We start from the raw sequence: 25,308 nt of genomic DNA, 5'->3' as shown, positions 1-25,308 counted from the left end.
ATTTCGGTGTTGAAATATATTCAGATACGCTGTATCAGGACTGGCCACATAGTTATCAAGCTTAAACTTTGGCTATATATCTTGCCAAACTGCACAAATAATGTGGATCATTTTGAGAGGCACAGGTCTCCTCATAGGCAGGATGGTGGTCTCAGATGGTCCCATGGACACTCTTGAGAGCCTGTTTGAAGAAGATGGGGGGACGTTACTTGCTAGCCAGCTGTTCTGTCCAAACACAGCTCCCTTTTCACTTCTGCTACCACTGTAAGCATCTCACAGGCTTCCCCAGCCAGTATTCCCACACTAGCTTTTAACAGTAGTTCTATACTGTAATTGGTCACTGAAAACATATTGGAGGCACTTTTGCAAAGTGTGAGGATATTCTGGAAGGAAGTAGACTGTGATGGTTAGGCAGGGATAGACAAGAGAAAAGGCAAGGGAGACGCTGGGACAACAGGAGAACAAATAAAAAGTTAGAGATGAGTGAGGGGGAAAGGAAAGAGGAAATAAAACTGAGGAAAGAGTCAATAGGTGTGAGCACTCTTTGCCTATGGAGGTGTGCATGCAGGTATGCAAAAGGCTAACAGAGAAACGTGCATGGACATGATTTATAATGAGAAAATGCCAAATTGGGTGTGCAAGCACAGTGTCCCCATTTCCCTCATGCCCCATCTTTCCATACACTGCAAGCATTTGTTGGTCCCCACTAGTTTATTACTACTACCCGCCCACATAACACATACTGTATACCCACATAACACATACACATTATGGCAAGAGATAAGCCGTAATTATTTTGTGGACAGAAGTACAGTAGGTTTGGATATTATTTTCATCAGATAATTTACTTCTTTAATGCTATGCCACCACCCATTCTCGTTCCCTAGGCCAAGCTCTGATTTACATTTTCAGAGAAGGATTAATTACACCTTATTGCTTGTTCACATAGCAGGCTAGTATCATCTTCAAAGGACCATTACAGGGAGAAGGAAGAAGGAGACATGCCCCATAATTTAGTGGCCATTACTTTTAAATTAGAAGGTTAATCGTTAGGGCACTTCAACTTACATTCTAATGCTCAATTCTGTCTGCTAACTGTAAAATAAAACATTACCTTAAATGTAACAAGAGGATGCAACTGAAATGTATGGATTTTTATGTATAAATTAACCAGTTTTGTTTTCCTCTGTTACTCATCTTCTTTTTCCATCAACACAAGAAATGGATAGTGTGTTCTACGAGATCAGATCAGCTGCTGTTCTTCTGTTGCAATGGCCAGACTCACCCAAATCTACAGTTTCTTTCCTGGAAGGATGAGTAAGAAATTAGGAGGAAGGTTAAAGAGTTGGGACAAAGGAAGGCAACATTCATTGTAAATAAACTTACACCTCCAATTATATGTTAACTCAGAAGTAAATTCCAGTTATTTCAATGAGACTTACTCCCAAGAAAATAGAGATAGTATTATATGCAAATGACCAAGGCAAATATATTGTTGAGGGTTGCAGAGTTAAGGAAAGAGATTCCGATGCACCCAGATCAAACTAGCAACATAGTGCCACTATTAATTGTTTGCTTGGTTAACAAGACCTGGATTTCCTGCAACTCCTTCATTACAAAGAAGACTATTCCGGGAAGAGTCTGGAGATGATTAAACAGATTAGTCACTACTCTTCCCCATGGAACCAGAAATGAGTCCCTTTTCACCATGAATCAGACAAACACAATCCACCCAAAATCCCTCTAAGCTTCCCACTTTTAATTTATACCTACAGCTTTACTACTAATACTCACAAAACCATTTTCTACTTCGGAGCCTGATTTGTAGCAATTACAAAAAGACATTCCCTAGATTTTATTTGCTACATCAACACAAAACTTCAGCCACAGAAGCACTTCTGGTAGTTGTTTATTTATTACTAAGTTTTTTGTTTTTTTTTTGGATATAAACACAATTAGAAGCACTTCTGTTAATACTTCTCTTTTCAAAAGGAAATAGTAAACTCAAGTGGGACCTTCAACAAAACATCATAGTGCAGAGTGCTCCTGTTGAGGTTTCTAGGCAGCCACACCCTCTTCCACAATACTCCACTGTGTCTCTCCCATTTTCCACTCCCAACAACAGTCTGTCTTTTTTAAAAATAACATTTTATTGATTTTCCAAAAATAAAAATAAACAACAACAACAAAACAAATTGACTTCCCTCTAATCCCTTCCTTTGTTCTATTATTTATCAAGATACTGCATGCCCATTGTTAAATTTGAAACATATTTAAATCACCCATTATCAATTCATAATAAAATTACAAGTAATCTTAAAACCCTGCTAATGTATTAACCTGTGTACATTGCTTCTGTATATATGCAATAAACACCTTCCATTCTTCCTTAAATTCATTATCATCTCTTCCTCTTAATTTCATCATCAATTTTGTCATTTCAGCATGTTCCATTAGTTTAACTTGCCTTCTTCTTCTTTCCAATATTGTGCTAATAAAGTCTGTGTGGCCGTTGTTGCATACATAAACAAATTAACCAACAACAGTCTGTCAATCTTCCATGGCCACTGAGCATGGTTAGTCCTTATCGAGAGGTGCCTAGAACACTGTCTAGCCTTGTTGTGCTCTTTGTGTTTCAGTTAATAAGGCTTGGGGATGTGGACAAGGTGCTTGGTTCAGTCTGGGTGACCACCTGTGATCATGAACCTTGTCTCTCATGACTGATAAAAACTAGCAGGGGACGGACAGTTGGGCTAGGGAGCTGTTTAATGCTTCCTCGTGATAAGGGGTGGTCCCTGCCTACTTAAAGGTGGTGGTGGTAAGATACTGCTTTGGAAAACCCTTCATGGATTCAAAAAAATCTAATTAATTACTGATTGGTTGACAATCTCCCCTTATTAGGGAATGTATTTGAGTGGGTAGTTGTGGGCTAGATCCAGGCTCTTGGTTGAAACCAATTTTTCTAGATCCAGTTCAATCAGGGCTTAGGCCTAGTTTTGGCATCAAAACTGCCTTGGAAACTTATTTTACATCTGCAGGTGTGGCAGTAGATGTGGAAGATGGCTGTCTTGTCTTAGTAAAGAACTGGATGAGAACTGATAAACTGAACATTAATCCAGCAAGACTGAGACACTGTTAGTAGCTGGTTCCCTAGACTGGATGGATGGGCTGTGGCCTACTCCCCCTGAAGTATCAGGTAGAGAAGAAGAGTTTGGATTTAATATCCCGCTTTATGACTACTCGAAGGAGTCTCAAGGCGGCTAACATTCTCCTTTCCCTTCCTCCCCCACAACAAACACTCTGTGAGGTGAGTGGGGCTGAGAGACTTCAAAAAAATGACTAGCCCAAGGTCTACCAGCAGCTGCATATGGAGGAGCAGAGACGCGAACCCAGTTCACCAGATTACGAGTCTACCGCCCTTAACCACTACACCACACTGGCTCTCAAGGTATACAGCTTGATGCTACTTCTGTTTTTTTTTTTTATAAGATTTTATTATTTTCCAATAGAAAAAGGAGAACAAAATACAAAAACAACACATAACATAAACATCAATAAAAACACAATAAACATTAAACCTAATCAACAATAAACATAATCAACATTCAAAACAATAACAACAATAAAAACATAAAAATAAACATATACAAACCTTAACCATTATCTTTCTTTATATATTTCTTGTTTCTAACTTCTCTGTTTGGGGACTTCCCCCATTCCCTCCACTGTCTTCAAAAAACATATACTTCTTCAAGGTAGCTTTATATATTGTTCAATTCACTTTTACCCAAATTTTAATATACTTAGCTTTCTTTTAGTCAAATATCTCAATAGCTATGTATCTTATCTTAACGACCTATCTTAACATATTTTGACACATACATCTTTCACATAACAACAATTCCTCTTACCATTCATATCTAATACATATCTACCAAAGCCGACATTCTATTTAATTCTGCTCAAATATTCAGTTTAACTGATTTAACCAAATAGTCTTTGAATTTTTTCCACTCCTGCGACGCCTTCCCCTCCCTCTGGTCTCGGACTCTGCCGGTCAGTTCAGCGAGTTCCATATATTCCATCATCTTCATCTGCCATTCCTCCACCGTTGGTATCTCTTCACCTTTCCATGTTCTTGCCAATAAAATTCTAGCTGCTGTTGTGGCATACATAAAAAACACTCTATCCTGACTGGGTATCTCTTCATTGGTTATGCTCAGGAGAAATGCCTCTGGTTTCTTACAAAAGGTAACTTTCATTACCTTCTTAAGCTCATTATAAATCTTGTCCCAGAAGGCACTTACCACTGGGCACAACCACCACATATGAAAAAAGGTACCTTTCGCATGTTTACATTTCCAACATACATCTGACATTTTGGTATTCATCTTAGCAATCTTAACTGGTGTCAAGTACCATCTATAAACCATTTTCATTATATTTTCTCTTAATCCATGACAAGCAGTAAATTTAATACCTTTTTGCCACAATCTCTCCCAGTCATCCATCATGATATTATGTCCGACGTCTTTTGCCCAATCTATCATTGAAGATTTAACCAGTTCATCTTTTGTATGCCACTCTAGCAAAAGATTATACATTTTGGAAAGGTTTTTAAAGTTCGATTCTATCAGTTCTGTTTCCAGTTTTGATTTTTCTACTTGAAAACCAATTTTTTTGTCCATTTTAAATGTTTCATAAACCTGATAATAGTGCAGCCAGTCGGGGACCTGGCTTTTTACTTGATCATAGCTTTTTAGCTTTAAAGAGTCCCCTTCCTGCTGCAGTATGTCCATATATCTTAACCAGTTTGCAGACATGTTCGGTCTCTTATATGCCTTGGCCTCCACTGGGGAGATCCATCTAGGAGTCTTTCTCTCAAACAGGTCTTTGTATCTAGTCCAAACCTGATATAAGGATTTTCTCACAATATGCGACTTAAAAGTTCTGTGGATTTTAGCTTTGTCATACCAAAGGTATGCGTGCCAACCAAACATATTATCGTGTCCCTCCAAGTCCAACACATCAACATTGTCTAGTTTAAACCAATCCTTTAACCAGCAAAAGGCCGCAGCTTCAAAGTAAAGCCTTAAGTCCGGCAGGGCAAAGCCTCCTCTGTCTTTAGAGTCTGTTAAAATCTTAAATTTTATTCTAGGCTTTTTGCCCTGCCATATAAATTTCGATAGGTCCTTTTGCCATTTTTTGAAACAGTCTAATTTATCCAAAATTGGTATGGCTTGGAATAAGAACAGCATCCTTGGTAGGACATTCATTTTAACCACTGCTATTCTTCCCATTAACGACAGTTTGAGTCTTGTCCAAATCTCCATGTCTTTTTTTATCTCCATCCACAGTTTTTCATAATTGTCCCTATACAGGTTCAAGTTCTTACTTGTGAGATTGATACCTAGATATTTTACGGATTTAACAAAATTGAGGCCAGTGGCTTCTTGAATTCTTTGGATCTGTTCTGCACTCATATTTTTACCTAGAACTTTGGTTTTCTGCTTATTTAATTTGAAGCCAGCTACAAGTCCGAATTGTTCAATTAGTTCCAAGGCTCTGGGGACACTGCCTTCTGGTTCTTGCAGGGATAGCATCAAATCATCCGCGAAGGCACGTAATTTGTATTCCTTCTCTCCCACTTTGATTCCTTTTGTCTGTTTATCTTTCCGAATCATATTTAGAAGGACTTCCAGGACCGTGATAAAAAGTAAAGGGGAGATAGGGCACCCTTGTCTTGTTCCTTTCTCTACTTCAATCTCCTCCGATATCACACTGTTTACAATAACTTTAGCTCTTTGTTCTGTATAAATGGCCTTTATGCCATTTAAAAATTTTTCTCCAACTCCCATCTTTTCCAAATTCTTTTTCATGAATGTCCAAGATACTTTGTCAAAAGCTTTCTCTGCATCAACAAACAATAGTGCTGCATCTGTGTTTATGTCTCTCTCCAGTTTTTCTAGAATGTCCACAATAATTCTCGTATTATTACTTATTTGCCTTCCTGGCAAGAAACCTGCTTGGTCTCTGTGTATATAATCTTTCAACACTCTTTTCAACCTTGTAGCCAAAACATTTGCAAAGATTTTATAATCCACATTCAAGAGGGATATTGGACGATAGTTTTTCATTAAAGTCTTATCAGTATCTGGTTTTAAGATCAGTGTGATAAAGGCTTCTTTCCACGTCTCTGGTGCCCTATCTCCTTCTAGTATTCTATTGCAAGTTTCTCTTAACGGCTGTGATAGCCAGTCTTTCAATGTCTTGTAATATTTTGCTGTTAATCCGTCCGGTCCTGGAGCCTTCCCCAGTTGCATGTTGTTTATTGCATCTTCTATTTCTTGTGTCGTTATTGGGTGGTTGAGAGTTGTTAGTTTTTCCTCTGGGACCTTTTGCAATCCATTCTTCTCCAGGAATCGGTCTATCTCTGCGTCATCTATCTTCTCCTCCTTGTACAGTTGTTTATAGAATCTCTGAAAACACCATCTGATTTCCTCCGGTTTCTCTACATTTTTTCCATTTACTACCAATTTGCTGATGACATTTGCCTTTTGTCTTTTCTTTAATTGCCAAGCTAGTAGTTTTCCGCATTTATTTGCAGATTCAAATGTTCTTTGTTTCATCATTTTCACTTTCCATTCGATATCTTGATTCATAATATTGGCATATTGGGATTGCAAATATTTGATTTCTTTTTGAATTTTAACACATCTAGGATGTCCTCTTAGTTCTTTTTCCTTTTCTTTGATTAATTTCAACAATCTCTCCATCTCTACACTTTGTTGTTTCTTCTTTTTTACCTTTTCACTAATGAGGAATCCTCTCATTACCGCCTTACTTGCATCCCAGGCAGTCCTTTTCTCCACATCTGAGTTCCAATTAATTTGAAAATATTCTTTCATCTTTTTCGCCGCTCTTTCTACTAGCTTGGTATCTCTCATCAAAGCATCATCCATTCTCCACCTAAAAGAGTCCTTGGAAATCATTTTTAGGTTTACCTGTACCGGATTGTGATCTGAAAGCGTTTTAGGACCGATTTCTGCTTTTTGTAATTTTGGAGCCAATTCATTCGAGATCCAGACGTAGTCTATCCTCGACCATGACTGCTGAGATTCACTAAAGTACGTTGCCTCTGTTTCTGTGGGGTTTTTTAATCTCCAAGCATCTAACAGATTCAAATTGTCCACCATTTCAAAAAAAGTCTTTGGGAGTTTCCCATCATTTGTTAATTTTGTTCTTTGAGATCTGTCCATTAATGTGGAAACTGCCCCATTAAAGTCTCCAAGGCAAACTACCTTATAGTCCAAATAATCCAACAGCAAGTCATGGATTTTTTTGTAAAAAATTGACTTTCCATCATTTGGTGCATAGAGTCCCAGAATTAAAAATTTTTCGCCTTGTACGTTAATTTCAATTGCGATATATCTCCCTTCTTCATCTTTAAATAGCTGTCTTGGGCTATATTTCTCCTTTGCATAAATCACTACTCCTCTCTTCTTGACCTTGTCCGATGATATAAATTCTTGGCCTAATTTTTTGTTCTGTAACAATCTTCTGTGACGCCGAACTATGTGGGTTTCCTGTAAACATATTATGTCCAAATTCTTCTTTTCTATGCTATAAAACACTCTGCGTCTCTTTGGTCTCTGGTTCAATCCCCGGACATTCCATGTCATCAACTTGAGCGCCATTTTCCTTTCTCTAATCTTCTCCTCCAGTTGCTTCTCCTTTCTTGCCTTCCTCTGGATCCTTGCCTGGACTTGGTAGACTTGGTGGTGGTCCCGGCGGTGGTGGGAGTACCTCTGGGAACCTGTAGAATTGTGCTGGGTCGAGTAGTGTGCCTTTAAATTGTTCCAGGTGCTTGTCCAAAAACTTCTGTTTCTCCGCCAGGGACCTTATTCTTATCTTTTTTCCTTCAAACGTGAATGCCAGGCCTTCTGGGAATTCCCAACTGAAGGGGATTTTCCTTTTTCTAAGCTCAGTTGTCAAGTCGTTGTAAGGAATTCTTTTGTCGAGGAAAAATCTGGGGATGTCCTTATAAAAAATTACTTTATTCTGCTCTACCACCAGGTTATTTCTGTAATGGCAATCCAGAAAGAAATCTCTATCGTGTCGATCGTGGCACACAATCAAACAGTCACTGACTGTTTTGTTACTTTTCTTTCCTCTGGAACCTCTTGGACCAAATCTGAAGGCCTTCACTATGCGCGCTGAGACGTTAATTTCTTCTATCTCCCAAAATCCTGAGAATAGCTTCACTATGTAGTCTTTTAAGTCTTCCCCTTCCACTTCTGGAAGATTTCTTAGGCGGATGTTGCCCTCTCTTTGATGTAGTTGCAGAAACGCAAGGGACTCTTCCACAGACCTCTGTCGTGTTCCAATATTCTCTATCTGTTCCAAATCTAAGTTGTCTAGTTTTTCCTCCACCTTTTTTATTTTTTCCTTGACCACTTTAATTTCCTCTGAGTCCTTTTTCAGGGTGGCCACCTCTTGCCCAATCCTATTAATCTCTTCTCTGTTCTTCCTTACGTTCTCCTCAATTTGTCCAATAGATTTTTCTAGGGTCTGCGTAGAATTTTTAATATCAGCTTTTATATCAGCTTGTAATTTTTCTATTGCTGAATTCACTGCTGTATTTCCTGAAGAAACTTGGTCTTGTGTTTGCTTCAATCCATCAGTCACGCTTTTCAATCCTGCTGCAATCTCTGCAACGCTGACAACTAGTTTCTCCATTTGTTCCTGTAGAGTAAGGGAAACAGAGCCTTTTCTTTTTTCAGAGCCAGTTCCTTTAGATCTAAGTTCCATTCCTTGTGGGCTCTGCAGCTGTAATCTCAAGGTCACTCCAGTTTCTGTAGTAACAATCTCAGACATTCACAGCAGAAGGCCAACAGTCCCAAAGATAAACACCAGGTGGCCAGCAGCTCAGTCCTGAGAACAAAGAGGCTGCTGAGCCAGGAGCCCACACCAGTCCTGAAAGTCCAACTTTTAGGCAAAGAGTTTTGATTTTCCAAAATATAAATTCCTTAAAGCCAAGAAGAGTCTATTTTCAGATAGCCCAAGCCAGTCACAGTTCCTAGCTTGCAGTGTTACCACCAAAGTCCACAAAGTAGCTTGTAACTGGTTACAAAAAAGTCCAAATGTCTCCACTGGTAAACAGTCACTGAAACACCAACAAAGAAAAAATGGCAACAATGTATTACAGCCCGCTACTGACCCGGAATCCTAATCCAGAGGGTGAGGGGCATCTTCTTTTGCCATATCAACTGTTTTTAAGTCTTTAAGCATCCTTTAAATAACTTTTAATCAACTTTTAAAAAGTTCGCAAAACTTTTCCGTTAGTCGCGGCTTTGATCTTTTAGCGCTACCAAGCTCGCGCAAACAGTTTAAAGGGAACAGGCTTCCTTTCACAATTCCTCTGCAAGCAGTGCTCTTAAATCTTGTAAAAATGATCCAATTTTTAACTTACAGAGTTTCTTTGGAAGTCTCTATGCAGGAAGTGCCGGGTGCTCGAGTCTGGCGGGATCGCTGCTTTGATCCTCCGCAGGCAGACGCTTCTTCAGTCCCGTGCCGGCGCTCCGCTCGCCCGATTCTCCCCCTTACGAGGGTAAATCGGGAACGGAGACGGCACGTCTGGGACCCACGAAGCTCAGGTCCACGGGACGCTCTTCCCGTGGCTTTAAGGGACCCGTGGCGCAGGCACGGAAGTCCCTAAAGCCTGTCGGAGGACGGAGCCGTCGGACTCCCGTCCGCCATTGACCGGCACCTAACCGGAAGTCCAGCTTGATGCTACTTCTGGATCCAGTACTGTTGATTGAGGCTGAAGTAGCCTCAGTGGCATGGAGTGCTTTCAATCGGCTTTGACTGGTGGCTCAGCTGCACCCTTGTATGGATAACCAAACCTCTGTTGCCTATGCTCCGCTGACCTCTAGGTTGGATTACTGCAATGTGTTGTACATGGGGCTGCCACCGAAAACAGATTGGAAACCTCAGCTAGTGCAGAATTCTGCAGCCAGATTGTTGACCAGGGTAGGGTGGTCTGAACATGTAACACCAATTCTGGCACCATTTGCACTGACCTCCAATTAGTTTCCAGCTTCAATTCAGAGTGCTAGCTTTGACCCATAAAACCCAACACAGCTCAGGACCCCAGTAATACTTCAAGGACCACCTCTCCCTATATGAAAAGACCCAAACCATGAAATTATCACCTAAGGCCTTCCTTCTGTGCCCCCTTCACAAGAGGTTAGGAGGGTTGGAACATGAATAATAGACCCTTACAGGCTTCCCTCTTGTGGTATTCTGTACTCTTCCCCAGGGAGGCTTATGTGGGACCATCTATTTTTAGGAGCCAGGCAAAAACTTGCATTCTTACCCAGGCTTTGAGCCATGGATCTGAAGTCCTACAGAGAGGAAGTTAAAAACTAGTAACAGAGGAATACCAGTAAATGCTGCCAAAATACACTTAAAATTGTTGTTGTTGTTTAGTCGTTTAGTCATGTTCGACTCTTCGTGACCCCATGGAGCAGAGCACGCCAGGCACTCCTGTCTTCCACTGCCTCCCGTAATTTGGTCAGACACTTAAAATACAGTTTGTTATTACTGTAGATGATGAGAGATGGTCTGGTATGATCACAGAAACTGATCTGTAAAACAAGATATTGTGAATTTTACTTCTGACAGGAATTTACTAGGTGACCTCAGGCAAGCAACTTGCTTTGCTTCAGCCTCCACCCCAGGACCAAATTGCAGCAGGAAGGCTAATGAAACTAACCTACCTTTCAGATTGAAATAAGGATTACCAGATAATTTAGGAGGAAAAGCTTTTAATACAGTACTCTTAAGGTGGCAATCCTAGGTACACGTTACTGAAGAGCAAGTCTTGTTAAAGCAATAAGATTTATTTTTGAGTAGGCATGCATAGGATTGCACCACATTGCTGCCAGGAGAGCTTACTCACACTCCAAAGGTCTTGAGATTTCTCATATAAACCACCACTCCCTTGTCTTTAGTTTAAACTGAGTTAGGCCGTAGTCTCCTCCTGTGCACTTTGCTTACTATAGTAGGAGCTGGTTTAATCCAGCACAGGCTGATACAATACTCAAGAGAGCAGCTGCCTCCCATTGCAGAGCTGAATGTCAGTCAGTGTTTCTCCAAACAGGGACATGATCATTTCAGCCTGACATTTTGTGTGCATGTGAATCAGCTCTCTCAGGCTGGGTTTTTTAAAAAAGCAAATCATGTGCATAATTGGGGAGAAACAACACAACAATGGTTACAGGTAAATAATAGCCAGGCCCCCCCCACATATATTGAAGTATTTACTTTGAGAGGAGAGCAGAATTGCTGGATCTCTATTGGAGGTATAATATTTATAAGACAGCCAGACTTGAGTCTTAGGAATGCTGTCATTTACTCTTATGTTACAGCACAGTACACATAGTAGTGTTTATCCACAGCAGTATAGCAGCCCTTGTAATTCCCATCATACTAGGAACACTATAACAATGGATGGTTGTTCATTTGTGGTTGGCTGTGGTGGTCTTTGGTTTCCTGTGTGAGTGGGGTGGATGAGTGTTTTTGATCAGGTTAGCCATACAGTATTTATTTGTATGCTGTCAGTAGATTTTTGTCATTGTCCTGTTGGAAGGAGCACAAGCGAACAACAGAGAACCTGCACAAACAACGCTGACACCAAACCCTACATGTACTAAGTAAAATAGAAACATCATCATCCCACCCCACCCATCTCCTCATCCCACCCACCTCTTTCCCCCTTTTCTTCCCAGTGTCTCAATAAATGAAAGTGATTTGTAAAAATGTTACATGGAAAAAATACGAGAGAGACATTGCACATACCTTTGTAAATCAAGAAAATCTTTAATAAATAAAATAAAATAAAAAACAATGGATGGTAGGTCTGCTAATTTAGTATCCCTTTGCTGCCAGCTGCCAGGACCACATGATTCAGAGAAAGGTGCATAAAATCCTGGAATGGACAATTACCAAAGAACCTGCACAAAAGGGAAGTTGCTCTCTAATCCCCACCATCAGTAAGTTGTTATTCTATGCCTTAAAGCAGGAGGATTTTTATATCCCTTAGAAAAAAACGTTTTTCATCCCATCTAATGTAGCCACAGATGGTCTCAATAGCCATATAAATGTCTGCTCATTTTTTCAAACCTACTAAACTCTTGGCCTTAGCAATATCTTAGGATAATGAATTCCACATGTTAATTGTGCACTGTGTGAAGTATTTCCTTTTATCATTTTAAATTTGTTGCCTTTCAATGGTAGTAGATGGCCTCTTAATCCTGTGTTATGAGAAGGGGTAAACAAGAGCTCCTGTCTCACTTGTACACATCATTTTTTATTTTAAATGTTACTGCCAAAATTGTATTTCCCAGTTCATTCCATCTTTGCATGATATCCAACATACTATTTCTCTGGCATTTGCAAAGCTTGATAGTATAAGATACTGATTCCTCTGTCAAGCCAAAACTTTCTTCTACAGAACCTCACCTGTTGTAGATGCCAACATTACTGAGCCACAAAAGTAGTGACCATTAAGAAGAAAAACATGTATGGGCATGATCCAGTCAAAATTTAAGCATTTTTATTTCACTGGGTGTTATGTGCTTATTGTTAACTGAAGTCAATAAGTACTTAAATTTGGTGGATAATGCCATTCTATTTGTTAAACACTATAGAAGACAGTTTAAAACGTTTACCTCTGATCATCACTTATTGTACAACACAATAACATGAAGAAGGGAAGCAGCAGCAAGGGAAGATTGCTTCCGCCAGGGGCTGAACAAGATCCAGCTGTTCACTTCCTTGCCCCAGAAGGCCTGTTGCTAGCTCAGCCCCACTCACTAGCCTCTGAGGACCTTGGTGGGAGCTGTTACCTGGCAACTGCCAGCAAGGGAAGGCTGCTTCCATCATAGGCTGAAACAAGTTCCAGCTTCTCAGCCCCACTCCTCTTTGTTGCTACAGAGAACATTGGTCGGAGCCAGTGCCTAGAATGATACAAGGACAAGGGCAGAAAATACCACCTTTAAAAATCCTGGTTCTTTTTGGACACCATGCAATCAGTGCTAGAAACAGATATGAAAGCTAGGAGCTAAATGGCACCTTAAACCTAGGTTATGGGCACAACAATGGAATGTCTAGGGCTAGGCACACTTTTTTTTTTTTTAACAACAGGAATACAAAGCTGAAAATGAACTGCAGCCAAAATATTATGCTCATTTTTCACATGGACTAGTCCTTCCCCTGCCCACCCCCTAATATTCTCAAGAGGATCTCTTGTCCGTCTTCAGAGAGTAGCTGGGGGGGGGGGCAGAAAAAAGGTCTTCCTTTTCTTCCACTCTGCAGTTTTAATCTGAAATCTTAGGCACAGTACTACGCCCAGAACTCAGAAATTCCCAGTCGCAAAATGCACCTACAACAATGGAAGTTTTGAACACTGCATTCAATTCTAGTTCCTGTACTGTATCTGAATGCCATTTTATTTTCTGAATATTTTGTAATATTGCTTTAAGAACCACTTATGGCAATAAGTGAAATGTTAGTATTTTAATTAAATAAAGTTGGTGTATGAAATAAGGAGCAATTATCCCCCAAGGAACAATATTGTTCTGAAGTAAAGGACACTTTGAACACACAGTTTCTATAACAAATGAGGAAGCATATGTAATGAGCTACAATTTCACGTTTCCTTCCTTAAAAAAAAAGACAATGTAAGCTGGCATTGGGGGAGACTGAGGACCAAATTCAGAGTTTTTGTACTTGGGTACAGATACCAAAGTACAAAATATGGCCCAAACATATGACACAAGTTTAAATGCTCAGGTTTCCATGCAACATATACAGAAGTTGTGAACAGTAAAATACAGTGGAACCTTGGGTTACGTACCGTCCTCCTTATGAATGCTTTGGGTAACGAGCTCTGCTAACCCGGAAGTAGGTGGTAGCAAACTTAGCCCCAGGATGCGAGCCGAAGTTTTGCGCTGGCGGCAGCGGAAGGCCCCATTAGCGAAAGAAGAAGAAGAAGAAGAGTTTGGATTTGATATCCCGCTTTTTACTACCTGCGGCCAGCATCTCATGTGCGTCCTTGCACGGGCGCCGGCCAAGCCTGCGAACGGGACGGCCGATAATTCCGGAGCTTAAACTCACACCGTGCCGTTGTCCGCCAGGCTAAATCTGAAGGGTGCGTGAGTAGTTCGGATGAAAAGTGCCTCGTGAAAATACCTGCAAGCACTTGCGACCTCCTAAATTGTTCCCTTAAGTAATATACCCAAACAAATGATGGCCAAAGTTACGGCCAAGCAAGAAGGCTAGTGAGCTATGAAAAATTTAAATTAAGATGAAATAAAGACAGACGACCATTAGTTCTTTTGATGGCTTTGGCTAACCCGCATGGGCTTCTACATTTCTCTATGCCTCGACTATTCTAAGCTTTCCTAAACTAAAAGACCCTGCACCGCCAATTCTTCCGCAATGCTAAAGCTAGCTAAGTCTTTACCGCCAAATCTTCCGCAATGCTAACCTATGCTAACACTAAAGCTAGCTAAACCTTTACCGCCAAATCTTCCGCAAGCTAACCTCTCTACCTCCTGCACGCGCTTCCAACCCAACCAACCCGTTTCCCCCAAAAAGCCCCGACTACCTGAACCACTGATGAATCCTGACTATCTTCCTGACTATCTGCCCAAAACGGGGAGCCGCAGCCTTTTATTGACAACGAACAAGCAACGTCATGATCAATACTTTTACCAATCAGAACACTGTTGCTGCCCTTGAAAAGGGCGGGAAGCAGATTAATTGACCATTAACAAGTTTAAACCTTTGGAGCCAAAAAGTCTAAGCGGAGGGATCTCAGTGGCAAGACGCCTACTGAGCCCTGCTTTCACTTTCGCTTTTAGTCGGAAGAATATGTTAAGTAGTGCATATTTTGACATTAACCAGATACAAAAACATCCACGAAGTGTATTCCCACATACCACTGTATTGCTTGAAAACCTGGCTGCTTGAAATACATGTTATAGTTGGTGTCCTGTAACAAAATGAAGTGTGACTCAACACTTAAAAAAAAAAAGACAGCTTCCCTAAGGCTGCCGACAGCTGAAATGAACTTTGAAACAGGAGCTTTTCAGGTTGTAGCTCATGTATTTCAACATCACATTGGCTCTCACTCCAAGAGTAAATTTGTTAATATAATAAAAGTGACATTGAAGTCCGAGTAGACTCCGGGACTTCTCATGAGGTTGAAGTTTGTTCCTGTTCCTTACTCAATTTGAAAGGGCAGTCAGATGCAGCTTTGGTAAGTAACTTGAATTTTAACATATCTGCACTCCAATTTCATTCGGATTCTGGAATAACAGTTGAAATTACCAGAATTATTTTTAGCATTCCAGAGTTCTTACATCCACAACACTAGGTGTTTGACAATTCTGACATACAATTGGGACTGGTAACAGGATATTGCAGTGTGTCCTCTCCTCTTAAGAGGAGAGCTCCTGTTCAGGGTTCAGCTAATCACACCCTCTTCCAGGACACTCAGTTCAGTCCCTTATTTTCCATTTTTCTTCTCCAAGTGACACAGATTACACCACGGCTACTAAGCATGCTCATAACTGAATGAGAGTTTTGTGTAGGAGGGGCCAGGAAATATGTTTGTCCCTTAGGTTCTTTAAGGGAAAAAATGTATTCCATTGACCACCTGATTTATTAGAGGGAGTAGTTTGCTTGTAAAAGAATGCCACCAAACCTGATGAAGGAAGCACCATTGAACTGCACAGCCATGGGGCTTTCTCCAATTCTCAGGCTTTAAATCTATGCATACTAACCTGGAAAAAGTTGCATGTAAACCATGTGGCTATTCCCTAAAAAAGTGAGAGCTGGACCATAAAGAAGGCTGATCGCCGAAGAATTGATGCTTTTGAATTATGGTGCTGGAGGAGACTCTTGAGAGTCCCATGGACTGCAAGAAGATCAATCCTAACCATTCTGAAGGAAATCAGCCCTGAGTGCTCACTGGAAGGACAGATCCTGAAGCTGAGGCTCCAGTACTTTGGCCACCTCATGAGAAGAGAAGACTCCCTGGAAAAGACCCTGATGTTGGGAAAGATTGAAGGCACAAGGAGAAGGGGACAACAGAGGACGAGATGGTTGGACAGTGTTCTCAAAGCTACCAACATGAGTCTGACCAAACTGCAGGAGGCAGTGGAAGACAGGAGTGCCTGGCATGCTCTGGTCCATGGGGTCACAAAGAGTCAACACAACTAAACAACAATTTTCTAAAAAAGTTTTGTAAGATCAGACTGCATAGTGTATGAGGAAGACACTTCCTGCATAATGCAGACCGTTCAGTGATTACATCTGAAATATTATGCACCCCTACAAGGAATTTAAGTCCCTCTGAACTCAGTGCTTCTTAGTATTATTCAGTTTATTTTTATCCCATCCTTCCTCCCAGTGAAGTTGCACTTATGCTATTTAATTTGGAAGTGAAACTCCACTGAATTCAGCGGTGCTATCGACAATGGTATAGTATCAGATCACTATGATAATTACTTTGCTTCTGTTTTGGAAGGCAGAAGTATTAATCTTGGTATTATTCTTAGATACTCTTATTCTTGAAACCTGCCCATCAACTGTTATCCAAGTCCAGTGTTATTGCACAGGCTTGGGACATTTTTAAACAGATTGTTTTCCTGTTCTTGCAATGAATTTATTTTGGGAACTTTTGCATTCTAGGGTTTGGGGTGTCTTTTTGGTTTTTTTAGGAGAGGAATGAAATGCCTTATTCAAAACAACAGCCAACACTTAAATTGAAAAAGGTGTCAACAGTGTAAACTTATTATTGAGCACAAAAGCTAGTCTAGCCCTTTTGTAACAAGTGGTACTTTCTCAAGCAGTTTAACCTTCTGTTTTTATGGAGGTGTCTGTATCTGCTTTGGATTGTTTTGGACTGAATTCACTTTCTGCACAATTTAATTTCTAAAATTCCAGTTCTTACTTTCTTTATTCATACTACTTTCAGCAATGCCAGAGGTGTGTGTGTGTATATAGTTAGGTTTGAGGATTTGTTGGTTGTTCAAAACGGTTATAAATATATCTAGCTGAGCGGCTGCCTGAGATCTAGATGCAGATGTTCAGTGGAGGAACAGTAATGCACATACTTTTTTCAGGATTGTCAGTACAGGTTTGGAAGCAACAATTCCTAAAATTCTAGAAACTCAGATTTGTTTAGAGTTTATTTTCCACTTGATGACACATTCTGGCTGAAAAACAGCTGCTAGTTTACAACGAATTATTATTACTTCCTGATGGACGAGTGTAAATAGCTTTCAGGAGAGAAACATTCATTAACAGAGGCTGCTACCGGTAGTTTGAAGTAGGAAACATCAACGCAGCATTTCCACAAAGAAGGCAGAGCTCAGACTCTTCCGCAAACAAAACATAAAAACACAGTGAAACTTTATTTCTTATATCTGATGAAGTGGTTTGTAGTCCGCAAACACTAAATTACGCCACAAGAAATTTGTTAGTTTTAAAGTACACAATAACTCTGTTTTCACGTTTAAAAGTTGAGTGATACAATCCAAGACCGACGTTCACTTAAATAAACAAGCGTGTTTTAAGCACTCCCAATTCTGTTCTCGATATTTTTTTTAAAAGGTATGCTTAGTTCCCATTTAGACTCTGTAAACCCCAAGATTTCATGTAACGACTGCAGAGAAATTTATAATCCAAGAGTTCTGTATTCGAAATTACCAACATGGATTATAAACCAAAGCACGTTTTGTAGTGGGGAAACGGGACACTCTCACCTATAACTACTTCCCCCAATTGAAAGCACAACATAGTGAGGAATAATAAATCAATCCTGTATATGAACCATTTACTCCTTGCAATATTTGTCAGAAATCTCCGCCTCCAAGCAGAGAGAAGGAAACCCTTGGATCAAATACGCCCAGCAATACGTTCCTTTTAGTCACGCAAATACTTGCGCGCTACCAGTTACCACATGCGCTCCGAGTCTTAAAATCCTATACACAATCTGGGAAATAAAACCGCTTGAAGTCTAAGCAATGTAGTTTTGTAGCAAGGCTGCGTAACAGGGTCATTTTAATCCTTTTACGCAGCCTTCGTCTAAAAATCAGAGATGAACAATAACCAAGTAAAAAACAAAACAAAAGGAAGAGAAGAATGGTATCACAACCACTGAGTAACAGGATCGCTGAGCCTCCAAGTTACAAAAGACCTCAAGGCATAATTTGCGAAGGCTAAAAATCTTCTCTCACGGAATCCGAGAAATAAAAATAAAATAAAAACTGCACTAACTGAATTCCTGACTCAAAATCCTCTGAGAACGCGAAAAACAGGGCCTGCCTCCCTCCTACAGCAGAGCACCCACTGGGGTAGCGGCTCTGATCTACTGCGGGGCTCAGAGCATAACTAAATTTCGGAGAGAGAAAACTCCGCCTCCCCATCGCCAACCTCCTTCGCCTACAAAAAAAGAGATGCCCCCCTTCTTTCCTCACAGCCACAGGGAACGCTTTACTCAGGAGCCCCGCCCAGCGCGAAGTCCCCAATTGGCTGCACGCAGGGAAAAAGGCGGGGCGAAGGTGTTGTTATGATAAAGAGCGGCCCCGCCTATGCCTCGTGCGCGGAGAGCTTTCCAATGCCGGCTCTTCCTCCTCCTCCCCGTTGTTTTTTTTTTTTAACTTGCGCTCACGAGCCTTTTAACGGCTCTCAAGAAGTCCATTTTATCCACACAATTCGCTCTCGAAGCTCCGCCCCTTCCTCCCACGACTCGCTCGCGGGCTCCTCCGATCGCCTAAAAAGTTCGCCCATAGGCTCCTCCTCCTGCTTCTCTGGGTTATACTCCCGCCTCCGCCTCCCCTCTCTGTCCCAACGCATGAGAGGAGTTTGAGCCCTCCTTTCATATAAATACAGCTCCACCTTCCCCGCGCGCCCTGCCGGCGAGACCCCGCCCCCTGCTCGCGCAGACACGCCTTTTTTCTCCTTTCGGACCCCGCCTCTCACCGTCGCGCGCTCGACAACCGTCCACCCGTCGTCGCCACCCTCCTCGCATCGCATCCGCACGAGTCGCTCTCACCCGCCCCCAGCCCAGCGCCCCTTCCCCCCCTTCCTAAGCCCCATCTGTTTCCCCGGCTGGTTGAAGCGCAGTTTCTTCTTCTCCTTTTTTATTTTATTTTATACACTGTATAAATATAAATATACACTGTATGGACAGGGCAGTAGCGGCGACCTGAGGTGAAGGTGGAAGATGGGTCCGTGTGGCGGCAGCCTTCAGCAGCAGCGCCGCCCCCGCCTGCCCTAGAGACCCGCGAGCAAGCGAGGGAGGAGGAGCAGGAGGCGGCGGCTGAGGAGGCGCCAGCCCGGACAAGCCCCATGTGGAGGAGTCGGCGCGGAGGGGGCAGCTGCGGCTGCTGAGAGAAGCTGAGAGCGAGAGAGAGAAAAAGAGAGTCCTTTCGGTCGGGGTGGGTAGGAAAAGGAGGAGACCCCCCCCCTCCGTCTCTCTCGCGGCGGACACCGGCAGAGCAGTGGTCTCTGAGGGGCGCTGGGGAAAGGGGCGATGTGCCCGGAGGAGGACGGTGGTTGTGGTGGTGGTGGAGGAGGAGTGGTGGTGGTCTCGGCGGCTGCTACTGCTGCTTCTGCCGCTTCAGCAGCTGCGAGCGGAGATCCGGAGGGGACGTCCGCGGCAGCGACCGGTCTCTTGAGCGAGCTGCGCTCTTGGTGGGAAGTGCCGGCCATCGCTCACTTCTGCTCCCTCTTTAGGACCGCTTTCCGACTGCCCGACTTCGAGATCGAGGTGAGTCGGGCTCCGAAATAATAATAATACTGTAAATAAAATTAAAAGATGAAGTGGAAAAGAGGGAGGGACCCGCTCGGTCGATAAATGGGACCGGCCGATCGATCCGGCGGCCCCGCCTCCCCCTCGAGGAGGAGAAGGGATGGGACGGGACAATAACTCCGCTCGCCTCTGTTTTGCTTGCCTTCTCTCGCTCCTTAGCCGGAAGGCTTTTAGGGTCAGTGGGCTGTGTGTGTGTGTGAGAGAGAGAGAGAGACTGAGAGAGAGAACTGCGACCCGCCCACCCCCTACTTGTTATTGTCTGCCCAATTTTCTTTTAAGACAAGAGTTTTGTTCGGCGAGTTCGATATTGATCCTTCTCCAGAAAGGGATGTTGGCTGAATGTTTTCACCCGTTCTCCGGGATTTTTAAAAAATATTATTATTATTACTACTATTATTAATTTCATTTTTAAAAGTGCCGGCAATCATGCACTTAACCCTCCCTGGGTGGCTTTGTCATCCTTCTCTTACTTATCTTGGAGTAAGCCCCGTTGAAGCTAGTAGGACTTACGTCTGAGTAAATATGCACGGTTGCACTGAAATGGCTGATGCATGCTTGGTCTCCCAAGTACTTTTAGCGATTGATGAATCGGAGGACGTGCAGTTGCTGGAGGGCAAGGGGTGGCGGCAGAATTCGTTACACAAAGATAAAGAACTGTGGCAAAGTACATGTTTGTTTTGTTTTTCACCTCTTAATTTTTGTACGTTTCGAGGGTATCTAAAAAGGTAGGGGTGGGGGGTGGGGATGATGACCACACCAGCCTTCACAATCCTTCCCCCTGGTGAGCTAACAGCCGTGATTAGGAGAGTCTTTGCAATTCCAAGGAATGAGGGGTGGGTGGGTTGGTCGGGATCTGTCCTTGCCAGTTCCACCAGGACCCGAAGTGTGCGAGACCGGTGGAGGACTGAATCAAGACCGATCTGAATTGCTACAAATACTGCTAAACCGAAACGGGCTCCGTCAGTCAATTACCTCGAATGTATTGTTTTACCCACCTACTCACCAGTAAACTGGGGGGAGGTTGTTCCTAATTCTAAAAACACCCATTTTGTTGCCCTCTCCCTTTCCCCAAACTCCCATATTGGTCAAGGGAGGAAGGAAAGAGACTGTTAGATCTCCCAGTCCCCGTAGGAAAGGACAGTACTGATCTCTGTCCTTCCGCTCCCTCCCCCCTCCTTTTGTGGCTCCGACTGATAGCTTGGAAGAGTTGGTTGTTTTGCTGCCATTATCCCTTCAGGGAAAGGATGAGTAGGAGAGAATGGAGTTTTACTTCTGCCTGCCTGTGATGGAGGTGCCACATGCTGCCTTGGGGCTTTGTGACAATTGAGCTCTGAGCTTTGTGACAATCCAGAAGGGTGTGTGTGTTTTCAGCCCCCCCCCTCAATCCCTCCACTCATTTTCAATACGGTATTCTCGTATTCTCGGGAGTTTGGATCTATTCTGTTTAAAGAGTGGCAGCAAGTTTAAATTAATTCAAATAAAGTTCGGAAATCTGCTTAGTTCATAGGGCTCAGGTTCAGTAAACGGATAATCATGCAAGTGGCAGAAAAATACTTGGATATTACTATATCACTACACTTCTCTCTCAGTTTTATAGTTTTTAGTGATCCTTTCCTGGAATTTGGGGTATTTTGTCAATCACTTCAGTATTACAATTTCAGAGTTTGCGAAGGTTTTTTTTTGGAAATAGTTGCTCATTCGTTTGTTTCAGTTCACACGCTTAAAATACAATGCTATGTATGTACTTTTTCAGTGTTGAATGTTACAGATAAAAGTGCAGCAAATTGAGGCAGTGACCTTACTCCTTCTTGTGTGTTGTAGAATTAAATAAATATGGATAATGAGATCAGATGGAAGAACGTGGTTGTGTGTGTGAGAGAAAGAGAGAGAGAGAAAGAGAGAGAGAGAGAGAGAGAGAGATTGTACCCACAACAGACCTCCCAGAGGCTCTGGCTCATACTCCCAAGATCCTAAGCAGCTTAGGCCAATGTGATTAAACCTGGGGTTTGCCATCTGTTTATAGCAGATGTAACAACTTTGGTGCCTCTGATGCTCTTTAAAACTTTAAAGTGTACATCAAAGACTGTTCTTGCCAAGAACCAGAGGTTGATTTCCAGTCTAAGAGAGTCTAAGGGAAATTGCAAAAGTGAAATATTAAGTAGTTGGGGTGTGATGTCTAAATAGGTGGGTTGGTACTGCTGTTCAATTATTACTGCGATGCAGGATTTGGAAGACAAATGAAAAGGATGTGTGTCGACATGTAAAGTTCTTTAGAAGCCTATTAGAAACTAGGATATTGCTACTTCAGCATTGCAGACTGTCATTATCAGCTGAAGCATTTACTATCCTGCTAAGTATTATAATACTTCAGAAGGTGGTGGACTCTCCTTCACTGTTGATTTTTAAGCAGAGGTTGGATGGCCATCTGACATGGATGCTTTTAGTTGAGATTCCTGCATTGGAGGTGTTTGGACTAGATGATCCTGTACAGTTCTATGATTATAAAATATGTATGTAATGGACAGCACTTTGGAATTATAGAATACACATTCACTACTCAAAATGGTGGCAGTGCTAGGAGGAGTTTGGTCTTCTATGACCTATACAAGTATCATTTTTGACTGAAAACATGAGGAAAGCAGGGGGGGGAGCTAGGTAGACAGAAATGAAGGAATAATAAAGAATCTGTTCACTCCCCCCCCCTTTTAAAATGTCACTTGCCCTCAGGTTGTTAATTGTTGTGTCTTGTTGGGCACTGGCCCTTTATAAGACAGGGGATGCTATTCTGCAACCTACTGACGGAAGCATGCATGTATTCATAATTCTGTACCGAAATTTTGAGAATTGTTGGTTTAAAGCAACCCTTTAAGAGGTATATACTATTAGTGATTCAGTTTCTAAATACTTTTGTAGGGAGCACAATATAAATTTGGGATGAATTTTCACTGCCACTAACACCTCTTCATTGTAGGAGAATGCATTCCATCTTCTGATCTAATACATTTTGTACGTGTGACTGACCACCAATCACAGCCCAACAGTCTTTCCTATGAATGTGCTTAAGTGTGCCTGCTATTATTTTGAATAATTGTCACCACAGTACTGTGCTGAATATTTTGGATGTGAATGGTACAAATGGGAGGAGGCGCTTCAAGATTATATTTATGTGTCTTAAAATTTTCCTTTTTCATTCTAGGAGGGTTAGGAATTGCAATGAGATGGCTCTGATTTTCAAAGGTGAGCAAGCCACCTTTCTAAAGATGTTCAGTTCAACAGCATGTAAGAATTCTTAAAACTCTGTGAAGGATGTTAATTTTGAAGGAGAGAATCCCTAATGCAGTGCTAAATTTTTGAAAGGAGAAAGAGTTCCTTATCAAAGAGGGCCCCTCCCCCACCTATTGATGTAGACTCTCAAGAGGAGGTTCACTCCCAAGCACATGAAGCAAGGGAAAAGATCTTGAATTTACAATGATAAAGGGCAATTGCACTAGCCTTTCACCTTTGGAAACCCAAATTAGCATCTGGTTTGCTTCAAAAGTGAGTTTGGACTTCAGTTTCTAGAAGGTGCTTGTCAAATGTAAACATTTAATATGGTCTGGAGGAGCAACTGACTCTGGGGGGATGGGGAAGAAGTTCTGATTTTGTGTCATGTTGTGTTTGATTTCCCCACCCCAAACTCCTCCCTCTATATTTTTAACATGTTCATTTAGAGTAGACTATTATTTGGCAAGAAGTAAAAAGGGTATAAGAACCTCTCTTTTCTTTCTTTGGTGGGACATGAAATAGAAGTTTGTTATCACTGAAAATAAGTGAGACAGAGGCACAATTGCATAAACTTCATTCAGTGGCTTCTAAATGGGGTCACATCTGGGGGAAATGGAAGAGTATGAAGAGGTAGGAAGAGCCTGTTGGGAATGTGCAGCCCCCCCCCCTTTTCCTGGAAAATCTATAGACAAGACAGATGGTAAAAAGATAGATGGAAGGCAGAGAAACACTGCAGGGTAGGTTGGTGAATTCCATTTTCCTGGTAAACATGGAGTCCCATATGAGTACAAACTTCAGAAAGGAGGCTGACAAAATAAATGTCAAAGCTACTTGACATCATTGCTTGTACATTGAATCTCCTGTGACTCTTCACAACATGGACTCTTGAGGGTGCAGCCATTTGTACTTTTGTGCTATGGTTGGACAGGAACAAACGGCCAGTAAAGTGATAAAAAGACTGGAATATCTTTCAACATTGTTTTAATCTACCACAGGGATTGCAGCTGTGGACAGCACTTTCCCCTTTTGCAACCCTCTACTATGGCTACAGGTGTCAGGAGAGAAGCATTTTGCACAGAGCAATTTGTATGATTGTCTCCATCATAGGAAGAGGGATGTCAATAAAAACAGCTCTTTTTTTGAAATCCCCCCTCCACATTTATGTTAAACAACATTTGTATGAAGCACTTTTTTCCTCTTAGGAATATTTATATTAAATGTGGTGGTATTTATTAAAGACATTGAAAACATTGGCAAAGAGTGGTTTTATTGATTATATACTCAAACATTTTACTTTACAAGGATTTGTAGGCCCCAACAACTTAACCAGAATGATCATGTGAAGCTGATAGTGGATTCACTCACTGAATCGATGAAACAGAGAACCTGTCCTTTATATATTTGTTATGTTCAACAGCTATGCATGAGTTCAGGGGCTTTTCTATTTGTTGTGGTGCCACAGTTATATGAATTGGTCCTTAGAGATTTCTATTATGTTTTAATACAAGAGATTATGAACCAATGAACAACGTTTGGGTGATAACCCAGCCATTTACACTAGCTTTGGATGTTGAGCACTTTATATCTAAAGGCTTAGCATGATGGTCTCTTTAGTGTTTTTGACATTCTCCTCTTCTTTTGCCTCTCTTTTGACATGCAGATTCCCCCCCCCCCCAGAGGTTCCACCTTAGTGACACTATGGATTTTCCATTGAATGGCAGTCCCATAGTACCAGCAGTTATACCTCCATCTAAGTGGCAGTCCCATGACCACATCCAGGCTTGGGGCACAGGATATATGTCCCCATTCTGTCTGAAGCTTGTCATACTTGAGGTCAAACTATACTCTCAGAAATAGGGGATGATGTGTGTGTATATATGGGGAGGGAGCAGGGAAAGGGGAGGGCTGTTTAATATAGACACTGAAGGAAGAGCGAGAACCCATTCTAACAACAAAATCTTCTCTAGACTACTAATTGTGTCTGCCATGTTCTTTTTTTTAGTAACTTGAATTTCAGCCTTCTGTTGATGCCTGTATTTTCAGTGTTGTGTAACAAGCACAAGAAACACGTTTGTTTTAATCCTGCAAATTTATTGAGTCAATGGCAGAAGCTGACACCACTCAAATCCATCTCCTTACCTAGAAGGTGGTCC

At 41.8% G+C, this 25,308-nt stretch overlaps 2 protein-coding genes across 2 annotated transcripts in view; one reads left to right on the top strand and one right to left on the bottom strand.

The window, feature by feature from the left end:
* Positions 1-19,334, bottom strand: part of ADA2 (adenosine deaminase 2) — a 76,253-nt gene extending 56,919 nt beyond the window's left edge. The window contains exon 1 of the mRNA XM_033161659.1: positions 19,286-19,334. The gene's annotated coding sequence lies outside the window, so the exon portion shown is untranslated. The remainder of the gene's footprint in view (positions 1-19,285) is intronic.
* Positions 19,335-19,526: 192 nt separating this feature from the next.
* Positions 19,527-25,308, top strand: part of LOC117053678 (cat eye syndrome critical region protein 2) — a 118,123-nt gene continuing 112,341 nt past the window's right edge. The window contains exon 1 of the mRNA XM_033161657.1: positions 19,527-19,849. Coding sequence (XP_033017548.1) covers positions 19,613-19,849 — 237 coding nt within the window. The 5' untranslated portion in view covers positions 19,527-19,612. The remainder of the gene's footprint in view (positions 19,850-25,308) is intronic.

Source organism: Lacerta agilis, chromosome 10 (genome assembly GCF_009819535.1).
Source record: "Lacerta agilis isolate rLacAgi1 chromosome 10, rLacAgi1.pri, whole genome shotgun sequence".
Lineage (NCBI taxonomy): Eukaryota > Metazoa > Chordata > Lepidosauria > Squamata > Lacertidae > Lacerta > Lacerta agilis.
This window is presented reverse-complemented; position numbering and strand designations above follow the sequence as displayed.